At 39.0% G+C, this 23,778-nt stretch overlaps 1 protein-coding gene across 9 annotated transcripts in view; it reads right to left on the bottom strand.

The window, feature by feature from the left end:
- MITF (melanocyte inducing transcription factor) overlaps nucleotides 1-23,778 on the bottom strand; it is a 224,225-nt gene that overhangs the window by 7,588 nt on the left and 192,859 nt on the right. For 5 of the 9 annotated variants that reach the window (XM_060022885.1, XM_060022886.1, XM_060022891.1 and 2 more), the window contains 6 exons: nucleotides 23,084-23,167; nucleotides 20,874-20,969; nucleotides 13,350-13,467; nucleotides 10,572-10,646; nucleotides 5,002-5,077; nucleotides 1,315-1,462 (listed from right to left, as the gene is read on the bottom strand). In XM_060022885.1, the coding sequence (XP_059878868.1) occupies nucleotides 1,315-1,462; nucleotides 5,002-5,077; nucleotides 10,572-10,646; nucleotides 13,350-13,467; nucleotides 20,874-20,969; nucleotides 23,084-23,167 (597 nt within the window). The remainder of the gene's footprint in view (nucleotides 1-1,314; nucleotides 1,463-5,001; nucleotides 5,078-10,571; nucleotides 10,647-13,349; nucleotides 13,468-20,873; nucleotides 20,970-23,083; nucleotides 23,168-23,778) is intronic. The other 4 variants (XM_060022887.1, XM_060022889.1, XM_060022892.1 and 1 more) reach the window with 1 other exon arrangement.

Raw genomic sequence — 23,778 nt, 5'->3', positions numbered from 1 at the left:
AATTGAGTGACAGGTGAATTACATGTATAATTAAAATAGTATTTCTCCCACTAAGAGTATGTAAGCTAAAGATACATATGGTATAACTTCATTATCTGTAACTATTTCTAAAATTTATACCCTGATGATAAGATCTTCTGGGTGTCCCAGGTTCCCTATAAACATGAGCTCTGACCATGGACTGCACCCCACTCAATACTAAGGTATCTTTGTATTTAACAACTACTCTCAATTCTCAAGATTTGCAGTACTTATGGCTATGGACTGAAGGCTATGCCCCCCAAAGTTCATATGCTGAAACCTAATTCCCAATGTGATGGTATTTAGAGGTAGGGCTTTGGGAGGCGATTAGGTCACAAGCGGGGGGCCTTCATGAATAGCATGAGTGTCCTTATGAAAAGAGACCCCAGAGAGGTCTCTCACCCCTTTTGCCCTGTGAACTTGCAGCAAGAAGACAGCTATCTATGAACTAAGAAGCAGGCTCTCATCACACAACAAATCTGCCGGTACCTTGATAGATTTCCCAGCCTCCAGAACTGTGAAAAATAAATGTTTGTTGTGTAAGCCACCCAGTCTACGGTGTTTTTGTCACAGGAGCATGAATGGCCAAAGACGTGCTACAGAGTTGCTATGAACACTGAATTAGTGAATGCCGAACCATTGTTCCGGGAGGGAACAGAGGATTAGGGTCCTGCAAGCATCTCCGCACAACATTTCACCAACCAATCAACATGCAACTTTGTTTTATGTATGTTCCTGTTTGAAGTCACCTTGTTTACTACATATCATTGATTCATTAATATTAAACTCAAGGCCAACAGGACCATAACTCATGCCTGAATGAAACTTCTCTCCATAAGGCACATCACAGCCTTTCTGTGCTTAGGAAGATGTGAAAGCATTTCAGGGCCATGCTCAGAGGCCACTTTAAACAGCAAATCACCCAAAACACCCACAAAAATGTGAAAAACGTGGCACTAAATAGACAGCAAAAAAGGACACTTGTTTACAGTATGAGCTGAAACAAGAAGACAGAGCATCGCCTTGCCCAACCTTAACTAGAAGCAAACGCACCAGCCAAGTCACATTTGCCATGCTGCACATGTCTGCAAATGAGCGTGAAGTGCCACAAGTGTCGATCTGGGGGTTTCAAATAAATTGTTACGAGGAAACAAAATCACAAAGCGGAATCCACAAATAATGAGTACAGACTGTACTAGGATCACATAAATCAACTCCCTCATGGCTCATTATACTTCTCCCATCTTCAAGTCACTAACATGTAGTCACCTTCACCCTGCACACGCCTGGTACCTGTATTCTGAGTAACAAGTGCCGGTTGGCGTGCTCCAGCTTCTTCTGTCTGTTTTCAAGCTCTTTAGCACGTTGCTGTTCCCGTTGCAACTTCCGGATATAGTCCACAGACGCTTTTAAAATGGTTCCCTTGTTCCAGCGCATGTCTCTGGGATGAAAATGGAAGGAAACAGACTGTTTTAGGATGGAAGGCTCCATGAAAATTCAATATTTAGAGCATTCAGTTTCTAAAGACGAGGTAACAATTAGAAGTTGAGAATCGCTATCATTCATCGGGTGCCGGCAACTCGCTGGACACCGTCCACCCGTGACTTCTACGTTATCTTCTTTCACCCGGACAGGCGCCTAGAGTCAGAGGGACGTTGTGCACATGTTGAATCAGAGACGATTCAACTTGTCTTCGGTCCCAGAGCTACATGAAGGTGGAGTCAGGACTTAAATTTAGGTCTGCTGATGACAAAGTCAATACTCTTAAACACTATATTCAATAGTTACAGATTTCTAGGACTATAAAAGTTAACCCACTCAGACAGAATAAGCTATGATTAAAAAAAAATTCTGTGAGATCTCACTACTTGATTGTATGTGGCATAAAAATGGCATCCTTGGGTTTTATCATGAATATTCCCATCAATATCAACCTCTCTCCGATCTCCACCTCCTCATCTACAAAACAACAATACCGGGCTTCCCTGGTGGCGCAGTGGTTGAGAGTCCACCTGCCGATGCAGGGGACATGGGTTTGTGCCCCGGTCCAGGAAGATCCCACATGCTGCGGAGCAGCTGGGCCCGTGAGCCATGGCCGCTGGGCCTGTGCGTCCAGAGCCTGTACTCCGCAACAGGAGAGGCCACAGCAGTGAGAGGCCCATGTACCGCAAAAGAAAACAAAACAAAACAAAAACAAAACAATGATACCATGCTTGTATGAGCAGCCTCATAGGTATGTTGTTAGAATCAAAGGAGGCACTTTATATGAATATGCTGGGAAAAGTTTAGAATGCAGTTCAAACAGTGGAGCAGGCACTGTGTTAAGGACTCAACGTGGTAATTACCATAGCTATCTTTAAACAGCATTTACTGCATGACAGGTACTTTTCAAAGTGCTTTGCAGCTCACTTAATCATAACAACCTTAATCGGTAGGCACTAATATTATCCCCATGTTACAGACTGGAAAACAAAGGCACAGAGAGGTTAAGTAATTTGCCCAAAGTCACACAGCCTGGAAGTGGTACAGCCGGGAAGCCTGGAGACTCTGGTGCCAGACCCCATGCCCTAAACTACTCTTCCTCTTATGTGACTGAGTGCTCAAAACAACTAGACTAGGTAGGAATATTCTGGTCCTCCTTCCCCCTTTTTCTTTTAACAGATGAGAAAAAAGAAATATGAGAATTCTTCCCCAAGTCAGACATCCAGTAGGGGACTGTTTTGGAATTCAAACCCAGGTAGCCTGAGTTTGGTGCCTTTCAGTTTTTAAACACTATAGCGCTACTGTATTCCTATATGAGGACATTAAGAATGCCATTAAAATGTAGCTAAAAGTGAGTTGAAAAGTTTAGAGCACCCCAGAAAACAATTAAGAATAGAATTATAACTAACAGTAATATTTTTATAGTGCTTTAAATTAACCTGAGCTCTCTTATAGAAAATATTCATGATGATAATGACAATGATGAAAACAAAAACAATTTAATGTATGGAAAACCTCCTACCCCATAATCTTTAGCTGCTAAAAGGAGATTGGAAGTATCAGCTGGGACATGTGAATGGAAGGCCATTAAAACAAGCCACCAAGTAATTGATCCTCATATGGGTTAGATGAAGAACGAAACAGAAGCTCTCCCATGGGATGCTGAATTACAGCCCCCAGAGAATTCCCAGGGGTTGATCCCTGGGGTCTGGGCACCAAAGATGGCAACCCAGGGAGGTGTACTGAGATACTCGGAGTGAGCACAAAGCCAACCCGCTTAATGTTCAGGGCTAAGAAGAAAACAACAAAAACTTCAGCCGCCAGAGAGAAATAAAATTATAATGAAAGATGCCTTCACTAGGCCAGTAAAGTGAGAGACCACTACTGAAACAGGCAAGCAGCCACTCCATTTTTAAGAAGAGACTATTCCAACCAGTTTTCTTGGGTTTTACTTCCTTGTGAGACCCAATTAATCAATTATGCTTTGGGGTTTTCAAACTTTTTTTTTTTTTTTTTGCAACGAGAGCGACCCTTTTTTTACACAGAAGTGTAAACAGATCCCTAATATAAAGTCAAAAAAAGCAGATCGACTCTAGGGCAGGAGAGGGTATGGGGCTGAGACCATGATCAGCTAGACTATGTCTCTATAGCAGTCCCAAAGTCTGTTCCAGAAACCTGGTATAGGAAAACCCCCATACAGACTGCAGTCCATTTCATCTTGAAACAATGCCTACAATTAAAGATTGTTATCAGTTCAGATTATAAACACACAAGTATTCTAATACAACAGAGAAAGAAGATATGCAAATAGAGGCTTTCACTGCAGCCCCATAATTTCATAATATGTTGCTAAAGAGATCCACGTGCTACAGTTTAAAAGAATATGCTAAAAAGTGAAAGCTGATAAAGAATAGGAAAATGGGAATTCAATTTCAACTATCATGCAAGACTGACTATAGGAAATGAAGGTCACAGCCCCTTCGTAGCATGCATTTGTGCTGCAGAACTGAGATTTTGAATGTTTTGAGTTTCAAAACAGCTTTCCTTGAAACCTGGGAAAGCAAAATGTTGACGATGGAGACTGCGCTTGAACATTCATCAAAACCACCTTAGAATGGGCAATGGTTTTATTTTATTTTGTCACAAATTCCCTGACAATAATGTGAATAGCAAATTTAATAAGCCTTGCATGAATAATGCTTGATTTCATCTTTACATTTTATTAGGTAGCTAAAAGGTCATATTCAAAGGCTAATTTCATAGACTGCCTGTGGGAGCCATTAAAATGTATACATCTTCGAGCCCCTCACTACAAATGGGCCAATTTCTAATGGATAAAAATTGTGTATTTGTTGTCCTATTTGCTGACATTGCTAGGAGGAAAATTATCTTTACAACCGTTATCTCTGAAAGAGCGGCATGAGAGACTGAAAGCTGAAATCCAAATTAGCTGACCTGTGCTTATAAGAGGATTAAAACTTACTCTTTTTCCTAGATTGGTAATACAAAGGGCATGTAATTTTTGGGGAAAAAATTGACCTTTTGTCTGCTGAATACTGTTAAACTTGAAATCTCCAATATCAGCTCTCCATGCCTACAGATATTGTACGAGTTTGTTGGCAAACAAATAGCTAACAAATCTTGCTTTATCAGCATGATCTGTCCTGCATGAACTGATAAAAAGAATTTTTTTAGTAGTTCGGTGTTTAGTTGCCAAGGATTCTCAGATTTCAGGAAGTCACTTCCTCACATCCGAAGCTGAACAGCTCATGTCCAATAATACTTTGGAACAATCCAGTTCATTTCTCTCGAGATTTCAGATTTCAATTTCAGTTCATTTCTCTCGAAATTTCAGATTTCAAAAGAAAGGCGTAAGAAGTATTCACAAATGGAACAAAGGGAGAGGGGGTACTTCTTTAGTTTTTATAACTGTGTGCTTTTTGCAACATATGAAAAAACATTAAGGTACGAAAAAATATACAATGCAATTGTACTCACGGATCATTTGACTTGGGAATCAAAGTACCTAGTTCCTTAATGCGGTCATTTATGTTAAATCTTCTTCTTCGTTCAACTTCAAGAAAAAAGCACAGGAAAGGGCTATTAGTAATGGTGACATGTACGCATTTAGCATATCTCATTAAAGGCATGCGCATGTTAATTCTGCTGAGTCAGGACAACAGAAACGAATCTGTATTTCCTGGTTATTCTCCTAGTTTTGGTACTGAGGATAAAGCCCTTTAAAAAATGAGCTAGCTTTGTATAGAGCTTTATCATTTACGAAGCCCTGAGATTGTAAATTCTCATTTGACTCTAGTAACTCCTGGAATTGGAGTTACCATCCTCAGTTACAAATGACGAAACTACCTTGGTGATATTGGGGACCTGACAAGGACACCCAGCAATAAGTGGAGAACAGCCTGTACTCAGCCCTGATCCTCCAGACCAGGGGCAGCAAGCTTTCTGCAAAGGGCCTGATAGTGAGTACTCTGTGGGCCAAAGAGCAAAATTAAGCATGTTATTAGGTACTTACACAGCAAGAGAGAAAACAGATTTCCACAAATTTTGTGCTAAGAGAATTCAAAATGTAGTAATACTAACTAGATACAATTTTTGTATCTAGTTTACTAGCAAGAAACATTGGATGCTGAAATTTGGATTTTATATAATTCTCACATATCACAAAATATTATTCGCATTTTGATATTTTAAAGCCATTTAAAAATGTAAAAAACATTCTTAGGCTACAGGTCATACAAAAACCCCTCCTCTAGCCCAGTACTGCCCAAGAGAAATATAATGCAAGTTTCATAGGTAATTTTTAGTGTTCTAGTAGTCACATTAAATAAGGAAAAAGAGAGAGGTGTAATTTAATAGTTTTATTAAACTCAGTCTATCCAAAATATTATAATTTCTACATGTAAACTATATAAAAATTTATAAACTAGATATTTAATATTCTTTTCTTTGTACTAACTTTTCAAAATCCAGTGTCTATTTTACACTGACAGCATGCCACGATTTGGACTAGTCACATTTCAAGTGCTCAATAGGCAGACGTGTCCGGGGGCGACAGTACTGACTACGATAATCCTAGAAGTCAAGCATCTTTAACTGTACCATGCATCCTAACAGCATTCTTCTTTTATAAATCCAGCTGTATGTTCAAGTAAATTATCATCTTCTCACAGGAGGGTGAAACAGTAGGCATATGAGTTAACAAATGTTTTCAATTTACCTAGCCTGACAAATAAATTCCAAATAACTTAAAGTCTAATAAATTGGATTAAAGATATTAATATTTTACTTTACACATATTAAAACCTAACATATATTTATATTTGACTCACTAATATTGTGCACACTTAGGTAAATAATATTATTCACTACTTTCTCAATATATATTGCATTTTTTCTTAGCTGAATGATTATTTCTATGATTGAATCAGTTATGTATAATACTGTCTTATTATCAGACTTTTATAAAATAGAAACAGTAAGTGATGCTAAATGGCTCTGAAGAAGAAATTTTTGGACCTCTGATCTTCTAGCTTAACTTCCCCCAAACTCTGAAGTATGCCATGTTTTCTTACTTTTTCCAAGCATATAATAATCATAAAAAAAACAAACAACACTGAAACACATGAAATGAAATAAAAATCCCCGATGATCCAGATACCACCACTGCAAAATCTGTTATATATCCTTTGTGATTATTTTTATGTTCTAAGAATAAACACACACGTGGCCTAGATGTGCGCCTAGGACACAGTTCTTAGGACTCTACTCGGTCTACATTCACTTCTGGGTGACCCCATTTAGTCTCATGCTTTTAAATACCACATATACACTGATCACTCCCATACTTGTATTTGCAGCCCAGTCATCTCCCTGGAACTCCAGACTCGTAAGTCTGACTACTAGATGTCTCCATATGGAGGTCCAACAGGCAGCCCCAGCATTCCAAACTTGAGCTCCTCTCCTGGTCTTTCCCACTCAAATAGCTCCACCGGGCTTCCCTGGTGGCGCAGTGGTTGAGAGTCTGCCTGCCGATGCAGGGGACACGGGTTCGTGCCCCGGTCCGGGAAGATCCCACATGCCGCGGAGCTGCTGGGCCCGTGAGCCACGGCCGCTGAGCCTGCGCGTCCGGAGCCTGTGCTCCGCAACGGGAGAGGCCACAACAGTAAGAGGCCTGCGTACCGCAAAAAAAAAAAAAAAAAGCTCCACCCACGGGCTTTCTCAGCTCACTTACTGTAACTCCATCCTTCCAGTTGCTTAGGCCAGAACCTTGGCATCAATTCTGTACCTCTATTTCTTTTATCAATACATCCCACACTTGATCCATCAACAAAATCTGCTCACTCTACCTTTGAAATATTGCCAGAACCTGTCCACTTCAAACCTTCACTGCTACCTGAATAGAAGTCACCACCATCTCTTGCCTGGATTATTGCAATCCTCCTGAGTGGTATCTCTGCTTCACCCATGCCCATCACTACCTACCCCCGTTAGTCTAACTACAACACAGAAGCTGTTAAAACATAAGTCAGAGCCTGTCAATCTCTTGCTGAAAACCCTCCTATCGCTTCCCCTCTCACCGAGACAAAAACCCAGTCCTCAAGGCGTCCTCCAAGGATCTGGGGGCTCCCACCTCTCTGACCTCATTTCTACTCATCTCCCACTGTGACCACACTTTCTACGGTGACTCCCCTGTGCTCTCTCCACCCTCAGCCTTATGGGCCTTGCTCTTCCTCAACCAAGCCAGACACACTCCCCACTTTAGGACCTTCTACTGCTGTTCCACCTGCCTGGAACACTCTTCCCGCAGATACGTGAATGGCTCTGCCCTCACCTCCCTCAGGTGAGGTGACTCAAATTTACCCATGAGCCTTCCCTGACTACCTATTTAGGAGTGAACCACCACTTCCCATCCTGACCTCCTTGTCTGCACTATGTCTCCTCAAAGAACTTTCTGCCACCTAACATCTACATACTTCTTTCTTCCATTCATTTATAGAGCTCTATACCAACTAATATCTGCATACTTTTGTTTGTTTATTTATTTGTATGTTTATTCATTGAGGCATTCCGAGTACCTATATGAGCCTAGCACACAGTAGGCCCCCAACAACTATGTATTGAATAAAGAATGACATTGTTAAAGCAGAATTACACTAAAAACCATTCTGCATCTATCTTTTCTCACTCAGCAGCATATTGTTGACACCTTTCATCGTCAACATTTGTATGTACTGCATTTTATTTTTAATTCAGTGCCTACCCTCCCCAATTATAAAAGTGATATGAGCTTGCAAAAATTTGCAAAACATGCAAATATGTATACAGAAAAAAGTAAAAGCAAACTCTTTACACCACCCAACATTTTTTGCCTGAGGAAACTGTCAATGATAAGGCTGACTCCTAGATCTTCTTACACACACACACACACACACACACACACCCATACAGTGTTTTCTTTTTTACATAACTGGACCCTATACATATTATTCTGCAGTTTGCTCTCTTCACTCCGTAATACATTGTAAACAAGTAAAACAGATCAACCCCATTCTTCTTAAGAGGCACTGAGTGTCCCTCATAAGGATGTACCATGATTTATGTACAAATCCTCTACTGATGAATATTTAGACTATTTCCAATTTCTCCCTCTTTTTCAAAGGTATAATGACTATTTTTGCCAATGCTCGCGTGTACTTTTTACTCCTATCACAGTACTTATCCGAAGCTGTAAAACGACCCGCGTGTATCTGACCGCTCCTCTATTCTGTCTGCCCCTGACTCTAATGTAAGCTCCTCAAGGTGGGAGACCTGTCTATCTGGTTCACTTCTGTAGAAAAGTGCCTTGTACATAATGGGGCTCAAAAAGTAGCTATGAGTGAATAAATGACTGTATTCTTTTGCCCATTTTGGCAAGGACTCTTACAAGGTAAATTCCTAGAAGAGGAAAAGCTATGCCAATGGGCAAGTGAAACTTGAGTATTAATTTCCAACAGTTCAATGAGATCTTAAGGTTGTTTTATAGCCCTCAGAGTTGATCATATTTACACTTTACGGACAACCCTGAACTTGAGAGTTTAGGTGACTAAGTAAAGGTGGATTATGTTTTTCACAACATCCAACTTAGTTTCCACATTTCAGTTAGGAGAAATTATCATTATCTCATTTCTAAGGTATTTTAAAAGAAGAAATATCTTACAGTAAAATTACTTTGAAGCCAGAGGAGACCTTAGAAATATTAGTTGAAATCTCTTGGTTAAAAGATGAGGAAAGCTTCTTCTAAGTGAAACAGGAACTGGGAAGGGCAGGATCTATTAAAAGAAGAAATGCACACACAACCTCCTTCCCCCAAGGACCTAGTGATTCCATTTCTTAGCATTTAATCTGGAGAAACAAACTCCCCTGTACACAGAGAGGCATGTCTGCAAATGTTCACTGTGGCACTGTTTATAATAGGGAGAAACTAGAAACAACATGAACACTTAGCAGTACGAGGATTATGAAATATCACAAGTTACACTGGGGAATACTACGCAACAGCTTTTTAAAAGTAGATAGATCTAGATGAGTAACAGCAGAAGGTCTTCAGGACATACTGGTGACTAAAGAAGCAAGCAGTAACAGATACAGACAATGCGATACTGTTTGTGTTAAATCATACACAAAACCATTCTATTATAACCTCTGCATGCAAGTGTAAGGGTGTATGTTCTTAAATACTTGGAAAGAGGTTGGAAAGACAAACAGCAAATTGAAAAAAACCCAACAATGATTATTTTTAGGAATCAGAGAACTCTGGCCTTATTCTATCATTTTTATAAGGACAAAGTATTTATACATAACTTATATCCTTAAAAATCAGTTTAAGAAAAAGAGGATGGGGGCAAGAGATGAGAAATTCATACACACACAAACTATTTTCTACTTCCAAGCCCAATCCCTTTTTTATTTTCAGCCTCTTTCACTTGTTTATGAAACAAAAAATCTTAACTTTTCATAGGAAAAAGCTTAAACATGTGACCAAGAGTAAATTAAGCATGTAAAAAAAAATAATTTTAAATGTTAGAAAACCTCTTTTTTAAGTCACAGGTAAAGTCAGAAATTTAGGAGGCTTCCTCATGTCACCCAATGTCTCCCCTCCAGATGTTTAATTTTTTTCTTTTAAATCTCACTGGAGAAGGTGATCCCATAATCTCCTTTTTTTAATAAGTTCCAGTGTGAGCAACTTATATTTGGGTAGGTGGGGATCAAGACTCCCTCTTACCAAAAAAAAAAAAACCCCAAAAAACAAAACAACAAACTCCTCAAGATACTGGAAACGTGTGTGTGTGCGTGCGTGCGTGTGTGTGTGTGTGTGTGTGTGTGTGATTCAACTTGATCTGAGATTAAAATACAGGGAAAATTATATACTTTGGTCTCTCCAGAAAACAATTTTCTTCCATAAAAGGTACCTTTAACAGGTGAAACCAATTTTCCTCCAAAATGTCTGGACATTTTTTGATATAACGGGAAACATGGACTCCAATATAATGAACATAAAACCAACTTACTCAAGTTGTGATTGTCCTTTTTTTGTCTCTCTTTGGCCAATGCTCTTGCTTCAGACTCTGTGGGAAAAATATGCGCTGTGCATGTGAATGAAGTCATTAGAAATTAGAATTGTTCAAGGCACACCACAGTGTAAACTACAAAACACCTATTTTCTAAAGCAATGGACACTTATATGACTTGAATAAAAATAGGGTTTTAAAATTTTTGACTTTTAAAAGGCTTGCATTTTTTTCCAAAAGCAACATATATCAAATAAATGCAAAAACTCAGCTTCTAAAGAATGGCAAAAGACCAGTAACAAAGATGTCTGACAGGCTGTAAACATACAGGTACAAATAAGAAAAAAATAAATAACTAGAAACTATGGGAATTTGCTGTTCATAGTGTATTATCAGGAGTCAAATTTTCTTTTCAGGCAATAGATCTTTTCAGTCTTTCTTTGATCTGTTACGAAGGTATGAAAACTAAGCCGAGAGGCTTCCAAATTGGATCTCTAACTGATTAATGGAAATGAACTCATTATTTAAGAACTTGGAGCCAGGTTTTGTCAGAACCTGCTAGAATGAAATGATTCAATGACTCTTAGGGGCAACTACTTACTAGTCTGAGTTTATAAAAACAAAAATAGGCATAGGGTACAGAGGCATTTAGTAGCAACTCCATTTGGAAAAGTCTATTTGCATAGCAACTCTGGTGAGATCTCTGTGATAAGGGATTACTTTCCGCCTTACAGAGAGCAAAATAAAACAAGGAAAAAAATGTTATTTCACTAATCCCGGGATTCAGGAACCTCTGTTATTTCCTTTTCAGAAGTGATATCCAAAATGTCACACTATCATTTCAGAACTTTATTTCAAAACAGAAATCTTTTCAGCATTACTTATAGCATATATTTATTATATGGCTATTATTATATGTATTTATATAGATAGATAGATAAATAATTCAGAAGCTGAATTATTTCAGTTAGGAAGATCAATCCAAATCATTTCCTTTTTTTTTACCTCTCACATAGAAGCATGACAGGCAGCTTTTATTCACACACCCTCTACTTCAGTATCTTAACTTTTTTATTGTTTTCTTTTTGCCCACCCCACCCTGTGGTTCTCTGCCTGTCACCCTCAATCCACCAACTGTGGACCAACTCTGGTCAAGGCAACCAGTGAACGCCTTTGCCATCTAGTGGCGGCAACCACATCCTTCCCACTGAGGCTGGCCTCTTGGCCTTGGGGAGGAGGGTTCTCTTCCAAGTTTGGGCACTCCCCTGCAGCCTTAGGGTATTCTTTAGTTTTTTCCTCTCTTAGTAGCTGCTTGCCTGTACTTGACTGATAATTATTTTAAAGCTTCCCTGTTCCAATCCCTGTGTGGTTTCTGCTTCCTGACTGGACCCTAATTCAGGTGGGAAAACTGGACTTCATAAAGATAATGTTTTTTCCTCTTAGGTCAGATTTGCTGACTCCCAAGCCTATTCTGTTTTGTCTACATTAGGCTACCTCCCAAACTATCAGTGGTCTGAACCTCATTTCCTGTCCCTTTTCTCCTTTTCTTGCCATTTTACCCTTGTCCAGTCTGTACTGGTCATTTTCTAAGATACCAGTGACTCTAGAAGTATATTGTCTGTTATATCTGCCTTTTAAAAAAATTTAATAAATGTATATCCCTTTCACCCATTTCCTCCTCCTACCCCCAGCTTCTGTTATTTTCTTTTCTTTTTGAAGAAACAATCATATACATAATTCAAAACTCCACTTTGCACTCAGGAACTTTACACATGTCACTCTAACCATATTTTACCATTATTTAATACAGATTTCATTTAGCTATCTTTTCTAAGACTTCATTGTACTTTTCCTTCCTGTACAGTATCTACTTGTTTGTTGGCTTTTGATGGTTTTTATGTATTAATTAATCATCTTTTTTTAAACCAAATCAATGATTTTTTTAAAAAAATTCTTTCTCCTGCCATGATTTTCTGAAGTTTTTTTTTTTTTTCAAGACACCCTTGAACAGAAGAGGAATTTTCTGCACCAAATCTATATTCCATAGTCTCAGTCTATTCACCCAATCCTGTAGGATGCAAGGATCAAATAACAAAAAGGGGGATGAGGTGAAGGCCACAAAACCCAGCATGTTGGAATACCAGTTCTAATACAGTTTCATCATGTTTTAATGGCCAAAGGCCTTCCCTAAAGTGTTAAACAAAAATGGAGAAATAGGTAATTTCACACTTGCCTCAAGAACAAATGATACCCATTGCTCCATGTGATGATTTATTTTTTCACTCCGTGTAATAACTCTTTTGCACATGATACAGCAAAAATAACAGGAGGCATCTGAAGATGTAAGAAATATATTCTTACCCTATCCCAACTGTGGGCTTGAATGTGTGTCAAAGGAAAATTCAGACCAGGGTTCTCAAACTCAAAGGTTTCTAGGGGCCGAGCAACTAAGGAAAACACCAGATGGGGAGAGACATCTCGTAACTGAGAGTGTTGCCTGCTGCCCTCACCCCAAAGGGGACAGCAGCCATAGACACAATAATGGGTGTCATGGACTTACAGCAGCCTGATTCCCAGTATCTCAAGAAATACTGGAAACAAAGATTTTCAAAGATACATCCTCTATCTTAAAATATGGCTCAATGTTTTAACAACTGCATAGACCTAAAAAAGTATGTCTGCGAGTTGGAAATACTTCTGGAGGTCACTATTTGGATAACTTTGCTTACCAGAAAATTAACAGAAAATCTCTAGTAAGAGATTTTGCTGGGTATTTACCTGAGAGCTCCCTTTTTATGTTGGGAAGGTTGGCTGGGCAGGAGTTGCTGATGGTGAGGCCCGGTGGGGGTAGGCCTTGATTCCCATAAAGGTCAATCAAGTTTCCAGAGACAGGTAACTAGAGAGAGAAAAAGAGTAACGGAAATGAATTGTTGAACGATTCCTAAGTTATTCAGCTAAAACCCATATCCTATTCCAGACTTTATTTAAAAGAAATGATGTGATGTAAAAAGATATTTTTTAACATAGGAAAAGATGAGATGTTTACCTTTTCATTCATTCACAGATATATGGTCTCCTTAGGGGGTTCCCCTTAGTGACAGGAAAGGAGGCAGAATCTCACGCCCATAAAATCACTCTGCTACCCAGCTTATAGGTTTATTTTGAGCATGGAGACAAAGGATAACGTGCGAACTCATTATTTAGCACATGTAGTAGCTTATAGAAGACACTCAGTAAATATTGTCTATTATTATAGGTAGGGTTATATGTGGCATGGCTTTGTTACCAAATCACGTTTTTCATCAAAGTCAACTTTTTTCCTTCCTTCTCTTCCTCTCTCCCTTATTTCTTTCTCTCTCTTTATAAGGGAAAGCAATTAACAGTGTTTTCTTATTTGAAAAGAAATGGTTTCCTTACTGCTAAAAAGCTATTTTCCTTGAAACTGAAATCTTTCACAAAGCCACAAGAGGGAGCCCACTGGCTTTCATAAAAGAACAAAACTTTACATTTGAAAAAACAAAAAAAAGAATGAAAGAAATATTTAGCTTTCCTAAACTATCTTATGAGTGTTTGTCTCTTGTTCTGAATTGAATATTTTCAAGTAATGAACCTGTTTTTTTCCCAACAATGAGTTCCCTTTGCAACATATGCATTTTCCTGTAACTAGTTCCCTGTCATGAGTTTGATGCACCCGTTTTTGTAGATGAAAGAGATCCAAGACATTTCCTCTTGCCACTCCCTGAAATAAAGTTCTAAATATTAATTGTTGGGAAATAGGTGGCTTCACTATTTCCACGGCAGACACTTCCCATTTCCAGCTTAACTTAAATAATTTCTGTAACTATTATTACCAGGTGAGATTTTATGTCATTCAGCCCTTCCCTTACTTGATTATACACTCCGAATCTGAGAAAAGTAAATTTAGATAACATTTAAGTATGATTAAACTGTTTAGTAATCAAGAGGTACCTGGTAAAGGCTGTACCACAATACAACACATTTCACTCTTTCAAATAACCACTAACATACAGATGAAATTACACCATGAAATATAGAATCAAATGTGTTTCCCCTCATGGGTAGCCATCAGCCATTGTATTCCTATCATGGCTTCTAAATAAATACTCTATGAACTAAACTCCTAGCTAGAGAGATGGGGGTGGGCTGTGCACAGAATAAGGTATTTTCCAACACGTTAATATGACATTTGCTCTGATATAATTGGGGTTGGGGGCAGGTAGCACAGACAGATCAGCAGGGCACATCTCTCTTCTCCACTCAGTCTTTTGCTCCTTTGTGAAGACAGCATCTAAATCCTGTACATAAAATGGATTACACATATCTTACTATACATATGCATATGAACAATGCATTGTGATAATGTAAAATGCCCTTGAACCACATTTCAAGGGCCTCTAGCTAAGGAACTGATAAAAAAAAAAGTGACTTTGATTATTAGCTGTCATTTCACTTAGTGGTTTTATACGAAATAGGTCACCTTCTCAGGGTCAGCCTTGCCCTGTGTGTGTTCAGTTTTATTCTTGTCCAACTTAATACAGCAAAGTGAAAGGTGCTCATATGTCTCAATACAGCACTGTACAGTCAGAGAGTCAAAACTTACAAAGCTGGTATGACATCTGGTAGCCCTTCTAGATTCCAAAGCTTTATCCTCCCATCCTGGAATTTTAGATTTGGGAAGAAGTACCAGGTATTAATAAACCAAGAATGTGACTTCAGATTCAATGCCACAAGCTAAAAACAATTGTTTCCACAGCTCGAGAAATATAGATCATATGTATTATGCTTCATATGCAAATTGTATGCAAAGCATGTAATTGTGTTATTATGATAATTTGTTAGAGATAAACAATAGGCAAGTGATAAATGCAACTAGCTTTTTAAAAAAAAACCCTCTAAGTCATCACTGGATCTATATTGAACAGATATCTTCTATTATAAGCTTCTCCAGGACAAGAATATATTTTCTAACCACAATGTAAAGGAAGATGTTATATGTACATATATTTAATAAATGCAGTCTCACAGAAAAAGAGGGTGAAAAACTCAAAAACTAGGAAGAAGACAGAGACAAAGACACAAGGGGCAGGATGGAAACAGGAAGAGAGAGACACAAACCCAAGAGGGGGAGAGAGATGGATGGAAAAGTGGGGTGGAAGTGGGGGAAACCCAGAAGGGAATGGATTGGGAAGGGGTTAAAAACTGCAGAGAAGATTGCCTGGACTGACAGCAGTGCTGACCAAAAAGAGAGATGAATTAAAATCTCTATAACAAGATGCCTTATCGGGCACTCCACCGAGGTCAAACCTCATTACTTCCAGTTGAAAAAGCAGCTGATAACCCTCTGGAGAGTTCTCTAAAAGACTTCCTGCTTCGGCTGCTTTTCCAATACTTGCTGGTTAGGAGTGGGCAGCGGAGAGTCTGCTGGAATATTTTGCTGGGGAAAATTTAATTTTGTGGGCGCCTACTCTGAGCCAGGCACAGAAGTAGAAAGGCACTTTGTGTAGCTTATCTTGCTGACTCTACAAAAAGGAAAGTCTCGCTGTGTCTGAGTGGAGATTTTTGATAGGAGGTTCACATTGCATGTTAATTGTAGTATTTGGGGGGCAGGATCAACCTGCTGATGATAACCAATTAGAAACTGCACTTTTCAATTAATCTCCAACTAAACCTGAGCAAATAAAAACCCAGGTGCTCACTAACCAAGTGTGGATACTCAAATTTAGAAATTCACAGTACAGTCATTTACCGCCTGGGCTTAGGAGTCAGAGACCCGGGTTAGAACCTGCCTGTCATTGACCTGCTATATGATATTAACCTCTCTGAGGTGAGACGTCCCTCTTTGAAAAGTGGCAATCATATCACCCATCTCACAGGGTTTTGTAAAATGTAAACGAGATAAAAGTAGGTGAAACAGGGCTTCCCTGGTGGCACAGTGGTTGAGAGTCCGCCTGCCGATGCAGGGGACACGGGTTCGTGCCCCGGTCCGGGAAGATCCCACATGCCGCGGAGCGGCTGGGACCATGAGCCATGGTGGCTGAGCCTGCGCGTCCGGAGCCTGTGCTCCGCAACGGGAGAGGCCACAACAGTGAGAGATCCGCGTACCACAAAAAAAAAAAGTAGGTGAAACAGAGTACCTGCTTCTTAAGTGACTGACAAACTGCTATGTGTAGGACTATAGTTTTCCGGAAAGTACCGTATACCCAGTCTACAGTTTTTGGACAGTCAAGCTAATTTTCACTTTGATCAACAAAACTGTCTGCCATATTAATTGCCAAGCATCCCGTTGAGCACTGCACCAATTTATTGGACCGCAATGCAGATCTAAGCACAGAAATAAGGGGATCTGCAGAGCTAAAGTGACCACTCACTACCCTAAATCTTCTTCATTGGGGATGATTTTGCCCCTTTCCCCAGGGGACATTCGTCAACGTCTAGAGACACTTTTGGTTGTCATAGTGGGATGGCAAGGTGCGAATGACATCCAGTGGGTAGAAGCCAGGGATTCTGCTAAACATCCTACAATGGACAGGACAGTCTCCATAACGAAGAATTATCCATCTCAAATGTCAATAGTACCAAGGTTTGAAAGACTCTGCTCTAAATGATGGCTTATGCTCTTTGTATTAATGACTGTTACTTGTTGAAGCTACTCAGAGGAAGGCTGATTAAAATAATATGGCTTTCTAATTAGAAATGAGTCTCCTAGCCATGCAAATTTAAGAAATGATTCCGTGGTTCCCCGTCTGAATTAGAAAAATCTCCTCATAAACACGGTTAACATCAAAATTAGGTCAAAATAACACCTTTGGAGCTAAGGAAGAGGAAGAGGCATCTTCTGTTAACATGGATATATTGTGTCTTTGCTGAGTTTTTATCTAGCACATTAACTTGATGGACAAGATTTCACTTCCAGTGCACAAGCTACACAATGGACAGATGAAAGCCGCAACCTAATTAGGACAAATAAAGAGAAGGTAGACACACGTGGGTATGTGCCCTAAACTTGGTCTGAATCAAGTTCTTCAGTGCTCTGCTCTACCAAAATGAATATTTTTCCAAGTAAATGATAATTGTAAAATGTTATTATTTTTCTCTCTGGATGGTCCCCTTCTCTGAATATCAATTGAGCACTGTTAGCACAAGTAAACTGGGACTTTTATTCTTTGTTTGTGATGGTACAAGAGGGCCCTTGTGCTCTCAGAATAGTTATTTCTAGACTCCAATTCCCTTAGGATAGTTTCCTCTCTAAGTGTTCCTTCCACTTTATTTTTTAAAGTAGTTTACTTGAAATAGACCATTTCAAAGAATCAAATAAAAGGAAAAATGCCCAATGTAAAGGACATTCAGTTTAAACTTCCCTGTGGGGAAAAAAAAATTAAAACATTAGTAAGTTGTAGTGGCTTTGTTATTTAATTTTGACAATTAAAACCCAAATTTATGATGAATAAGAGCTAGTAACTAACATTCAGTGAGAGCATGTCAGGCAAGACTGTCCTAAATATTTTTTTGTAGATTAACTCTTATAATTTTCACATGGTTTCTATTGTTTTCGATGCTACTGCTGTCCCCATTTTCCAGACAAGGAAAGTGAGGCAGGGAAGACAAATAACTCACTCCAGAGTATGTATTGAACTCAGATGTCTGGCTCAGAGTCTGTGTTCCAAACCTCTATGTTACAGTCTTTCTGCCCGTAGTAAAATGCTAAAATAGTTTGTTGTGGGAAAGCTCTGACGCGGGGGAACACAGAAGAGAAATGGATGCTGGGACAAAGTCAGTGACTCCTGAGCGTGGCTGCAGGTTACTCCTCTCCTGACTGGGAATTAATTAAATTCTACCTGGGGGTTCTTTCCTATCTGGGAACTCCCCTGAGATGGCCTCTCTGCTTCTGAATTATCCTTCTCCATTCAAGGTCTGAAGTGGTCTCCTTTTCTAGCCCAATGAGACCAGGAAGGAGACCTGAGTCATTTGCATCCACAGCACCTTACCCAGCACTGCTCACATATGAGGTCTTTAATAAATGCTAAATCAATCTTAAAAGGAGTTCAGGAGCAACCGGATAATGAAAGACTAGGATGTCTACTCTAATGCAGACTGACCGAGGAGACGTGGGTTATCAGCCTAAAGGTCACATCTCCAGAAGGGTTGTCACAAGGACGAGTTCTCCATGAGGCAAACTGGGACCCACATCTGGAATTCACAGAGAGACTCACTATGAGAAATATTTCCATTATCGAGTATGATATTATTCTAACGTAGAGCTTCACACATTACAGGTGTTGAGTGAATAACACCCAGAAAAAATGCTATCAAAATTATTTGAAACTATAATAAATTACATTTAATAATTTAGATATTGTTGAGTACAAGCTATGTTTCCAACGCTAAATGCTGTACATACTTTATGAGATGACCATGTGAGGTAGAAACAGTGATCAGTCCCATTTTACAGATGGGGAAATGGAGGACTTTAAGAAGCAAAGTAATGTGCCAGGTCAGACAGTAAATGGCAGACTCAGGATTTGAATCCAGGTCTGATCATAAATCTTCAACTCTCAACCATTGTGCTTTACTGCTTCACTTGTAAGTGCGTGCATATTTTTCACTGGAGGCTTTTAAGAAGCCAAATGCCTGATATTTTGGTGGGGAATACAAAGGATACGCAAGAGGAAGTTAACGCATTGAGTACTAGGTTGGATCAGGTGACACCCAAGGTCCTCACCTTTGGGGAAAAATTTAAAAAGGAATAATTTTTAAAAATCATGCCAATTCTACAGTCCTCCTGAGTGTGCTCAGGTATCCACTTGATGCCACTGGAAAAACGACCACCCTCATCAGCAAAGTTCTTTTGAGACAAGTGCAGTCTGCCTCACGGGATGCACAAAAGTTGGAAGCAAGAGGGTTCCACAGAAGCCAACCAAGGGCTCAAAGAAGTTGGGAAGAGTTTGGCACGGAAACATTTGTCAGAAAGAATATTTAGCTCTTTCAAAATGAGGGGGTGAGTTTAAATGGACAGTAAATTGACAAAACTAAGGATCCCAGAAGAAGATTAGAGGTTTCGAAGGGAGTCATCCTTAACCCTCAAGACTTCAAGTAAGTGACTTAAAGGACTGGATCAAGATAGATAAGAAAACTTAACTATAAAAAATTGGTTTTCTAGGGATTTTAGTATAAAGAAGTAAGAGCTACCACATTCCCTTCCCAAGGAAATTTACTATTGGAATTTAGTCTTTAAAACTTTTTTGTGTATATGTGGGGTAAAAAACATATGACCGAAAATTTCCCATCTTAACTATTTTTATTGGGTTGGCCAAAATGTTCGTGTGGGTTTTCCGGGAAAACCCGAACAAACTTTTTGGCCAATCCAATACGTGTACAGTTCAATTGTGTTAAGTATGTTCACATTGTTGGGCAACACATCTCCAGAACTTTTTCATCTTGCAAATCTGAATCTCTATACCCATTAATAACAACTCCCTTTTACCCCCTTACCATCATGGAAGTTAGTCTTTTAAAAACTAATTACTAAAGAATATGATAGTCTCATGGCATTGCTCGTATAGAAAACAGAAAAGGATGGGACTAGGCCTTCAAAGATGTACTGAGGAGTCCTGGCCCTGACACATCCGAGATGTGTAATCTAGCGCAACACAAGCTAACTTTTCCTAACCCTAAAACGGAGGGCAATGACCCAAGGAATTCCTGCAAGGACCAAATAAGACAAAAATGGAAGGAGTGAAAGAAAATGAACTCTACAAGCAAGGCTCCAAACTGCAGAGAGAAATAAGTAACAGAGAAGAGCAAATATGACCCCTGATTAATTAACTAAAATTGGAATAAATTTGCTGTTGAAGAAGGGTAACTTGAATGTCACTCTATCACCTGTGACTAATAAGGGATCTCCTTTAAAAAGTGCATTAACTTTTCAGGCCAACTAGAAAACCACTGTAAGTAACACAGTTCAGAGTATTTCCCTTGGCAGCAGTGTCCTAAGTTGGGCATCAGATGTCAAAGGCAACTGGAAGATCTAACGTGCTACTGAAAGTGGACTTGGAGTCCAGGGAATGCAGAGCTTCATCATGGGGTTACTGATAAACTCATGAGAAATTCTTAATTTCTGATGTCTAAGTCATTTATTTGTGATCCTGAGATACTTCTCTGCCTCATCATCAGTACATTTCTCAATGAATCACTTGCAAAGATAAACTGAAAATTCAGGAGAAGGAAGAAAACACTGGAAATAATGTCACAAGATTTTCTTTTAGAAAAAAAGATCACCGATACCGTATTTGCCATTTGCAAGGCGGGATCCATCAGGCCCAGGATTTCTTCATTATAACTTGATTCTAGGCTAATGATGTCATCGATTACATCATCCATCTGAAGGAAAAAGGCAATGGAGAACAGAGAGATATAAGCAAAAACTGTGCAAAGCAACCCAAAAAGAAATCCATGGTCTTTCCTGACCCAAAGCAATAACATTCTTTAGTTAGATTCTAAGAGGTAACTGTCCTCTTCCTCCCCAAATAAGAATATTATTGAAGACCATTAACACTAATGGGTGATGAGGATGACATATGCAACCAGCACTTAGTGAGTGATTACTAGGTGCCAGACACTGGGCGCAGGACTTTTTATGGGCTAGGTGATTTATCCTGACAATAACCCTATCAGGGTAGGTGCTATTATTATAGCAATTTTCCAGGTGAGATATATGAGAAGCAACTTGCCCGAAGTCACACTTCAGAGAAGGGTTAGAGCCACAGTTTGAACCATGCTCTGAACTTTTATGCAAAATTGCCTGCCTTAAACAAGAAAGATGAACCAGGAAATTTCATCTTGAATGACAGCTGCCTTTTCCTTTTCTCCTCTAAAGACTATGCCCTGTACCTTTCCCACACCCTCCTTGGAATAAAAAACCACAGATGGCAATTCAGCCCTTTGCTCCCACAGGGGTGTGTGGGGCACTGTGGCTCCCAGGCCACTGGGTATCCCTGCACTCATCTTACAAGGACTTGTAAAATAAGTTTCTCCTCGTACAGCTGCCAGCGTGCTTGGCACTCCCAGAGGAGTACACCAGGACGAGGTTATCATTACAGTCGTGGAGCTGACATTCCCTCTAGATCAATTTTATTCCTGTAGTACCAAAACATTAGTTATGATAATAAACAACAGTGATTACATGTGCATTGCAGCAGTTGCAAAGACAAGTCTGTGAAAACATTTCTTCGCAAACACCTTATATATTTGAGCTACTTGGTGTGCGTGTGCACACACGCTTGGGTCTTAATCGTGCTTCACGAGTACACAATGAAATCTCAGAACTCAGACGGATGCTCCTTTGTGTCTTTTTGCCATTTTCTAATTAAAGAAGACAGGCTCCAACATCATGGGGCTTGTCGGAATCCTGGTTCTCCCACTTTCTGGATTGGGGTAACACCCTTCACCTTTAAGAGGCTCAGTGTCCCAATCTGTAAAATGGGGGTAATAATACTCATGGCCTTATTGGATTCTTGGGAGATTTCAGGACAAACCATATAAAGTGCTCACAGTGCCAAGAATATAGTAAACATTCAAAAAATGAGTGGCATTAAGTGACCCCTGAGAATAATTGGAGGTCAGTTTTGAATAACTGTCACCACACTGTTTCCTTTCCAGGTACACCAGTTGTATCTGTTTCGTTTGCTTGTTTTTAAGAGATGATTTTCTAAATGAGTTGGTAAACTGGAAAATGGGCCAGAAGGCTTATGAGCAACCTTTCTTCGTAAATTTTTTATTTTATTTTTAGGGAAATGAACTTAGTGGGCTTGGTATGAGAGAATTTTTTCTCTTATGAAAAGAGTCATACATGTTGATAAAAGGCAGTAGAGAAAAGCAAAAAAAAATAAGAATTTTTTGTTTATTATTCTTCTTTCTCATATATGTATATACACATTAAAAATACATAAATATATTAATAAATGGGTATAGCATGATTTATATAGCCATTAAGTAGGATGTCACAGAAGAACTTTTCATTATTTGGGAAAATATCCATGATTTATCATTAAATGAATAAAATCTCAAAATATATTTTCCATGAGATTCCATTTTATAAAACAATATATAGATCTCACACACACACACATCTTGGTTTTACAAATATCCTGTCAAAGTCGCTAACCTATAAATTTGTACAACGTATTTTGATGATGGTATCTAAATGAAGTACAGCAGTTTACATCCTATTTTATTAAAATTTATGTATTTTAAGCACTGTTTAATGACTTACAGCAACTCAGGGAAAAATGCATTTCAAGTATCATTTCCCTAGTAATTTTTTAATCATGAGACATTATGAAGAAAATAGTTCTGTTCATAGCTTCCTCAATTAAAAAAAAAAAATCAATGGGGGAAAAAAAAAACGCTTAAGTCATCAGGAAAGTGTGATTAGCCACAAATATAGATCCTCATTACAGAGCGTTACATCTTTGGGCTGCTGAGTCATTCAGTACCTGCATGCACGACGCTCGTAAATGCGTGTTCATACTTGGGCATTCGCTCTCCGCCCTGTTTTGTTCTTCAAACTTATAAAATCCCTGCAAAAACACAAGCAAAATCAGCCTATGATCTGGATTTGCAAACGACTTTTCAATGACATATTCACACGAGGCTGATGGCGCGGCAACAAGATGAACTAAGCTTTCTGATAAAGTGTAATCTGACCGAGAAACAAAATAATGAAGGAAGAACTTCTTCCAGCAAATCAGCTTGACAGATGACAAACATGGACAGAGAAGAATAAGATGGTTGGTTTGGGCAAAAGGGAAAAGACTTAGTCCCTCTAGAAATTAAAATCAACCAAACTTCAGAAGAGTCACCTCTGAATCACATGAACATTTCAGAGGACAAACTCCACTAAAATGAAGCTCATCATCTCATATTTGGAAATAACATATTAAATCACAACCCTCCTGTTAGGTATACTTCAAATTTTGATGCAATAATTAGCTTGAGGTACATTTGAGTCTTGTCTCCAACCCAGCCTTTACAAAAAGCAGATTTCACCAGCAGTGGCAATTTTATTAGGAAACCGAATTCACCCAGCAAGGAAATCTTTGCTTTTCTGTTAGATTTTCATGTGCTATATTCTTCCAATCCAGCCATGCACACTCTGTGCTTTTTTTTTTCCTTTCCAACTCAGGGAGCA

Source organism: Delphinus delphis, chromosome 10, assembly GCF_949987515.2.
Source record: "Delphinus delphis chromosome 10, mDelDel1.2, whole genome shotgun sequence".
Classification (NCBI taxonomy): Eukaryota; Metazoa; Chordata; class Mammalia; order Artiodactyla; family Delphinidae; genus Delphinus; species Delphinus delphis.
This window is presented reverse-complemented; position numbering and strand designations above follow the sequence as displayed.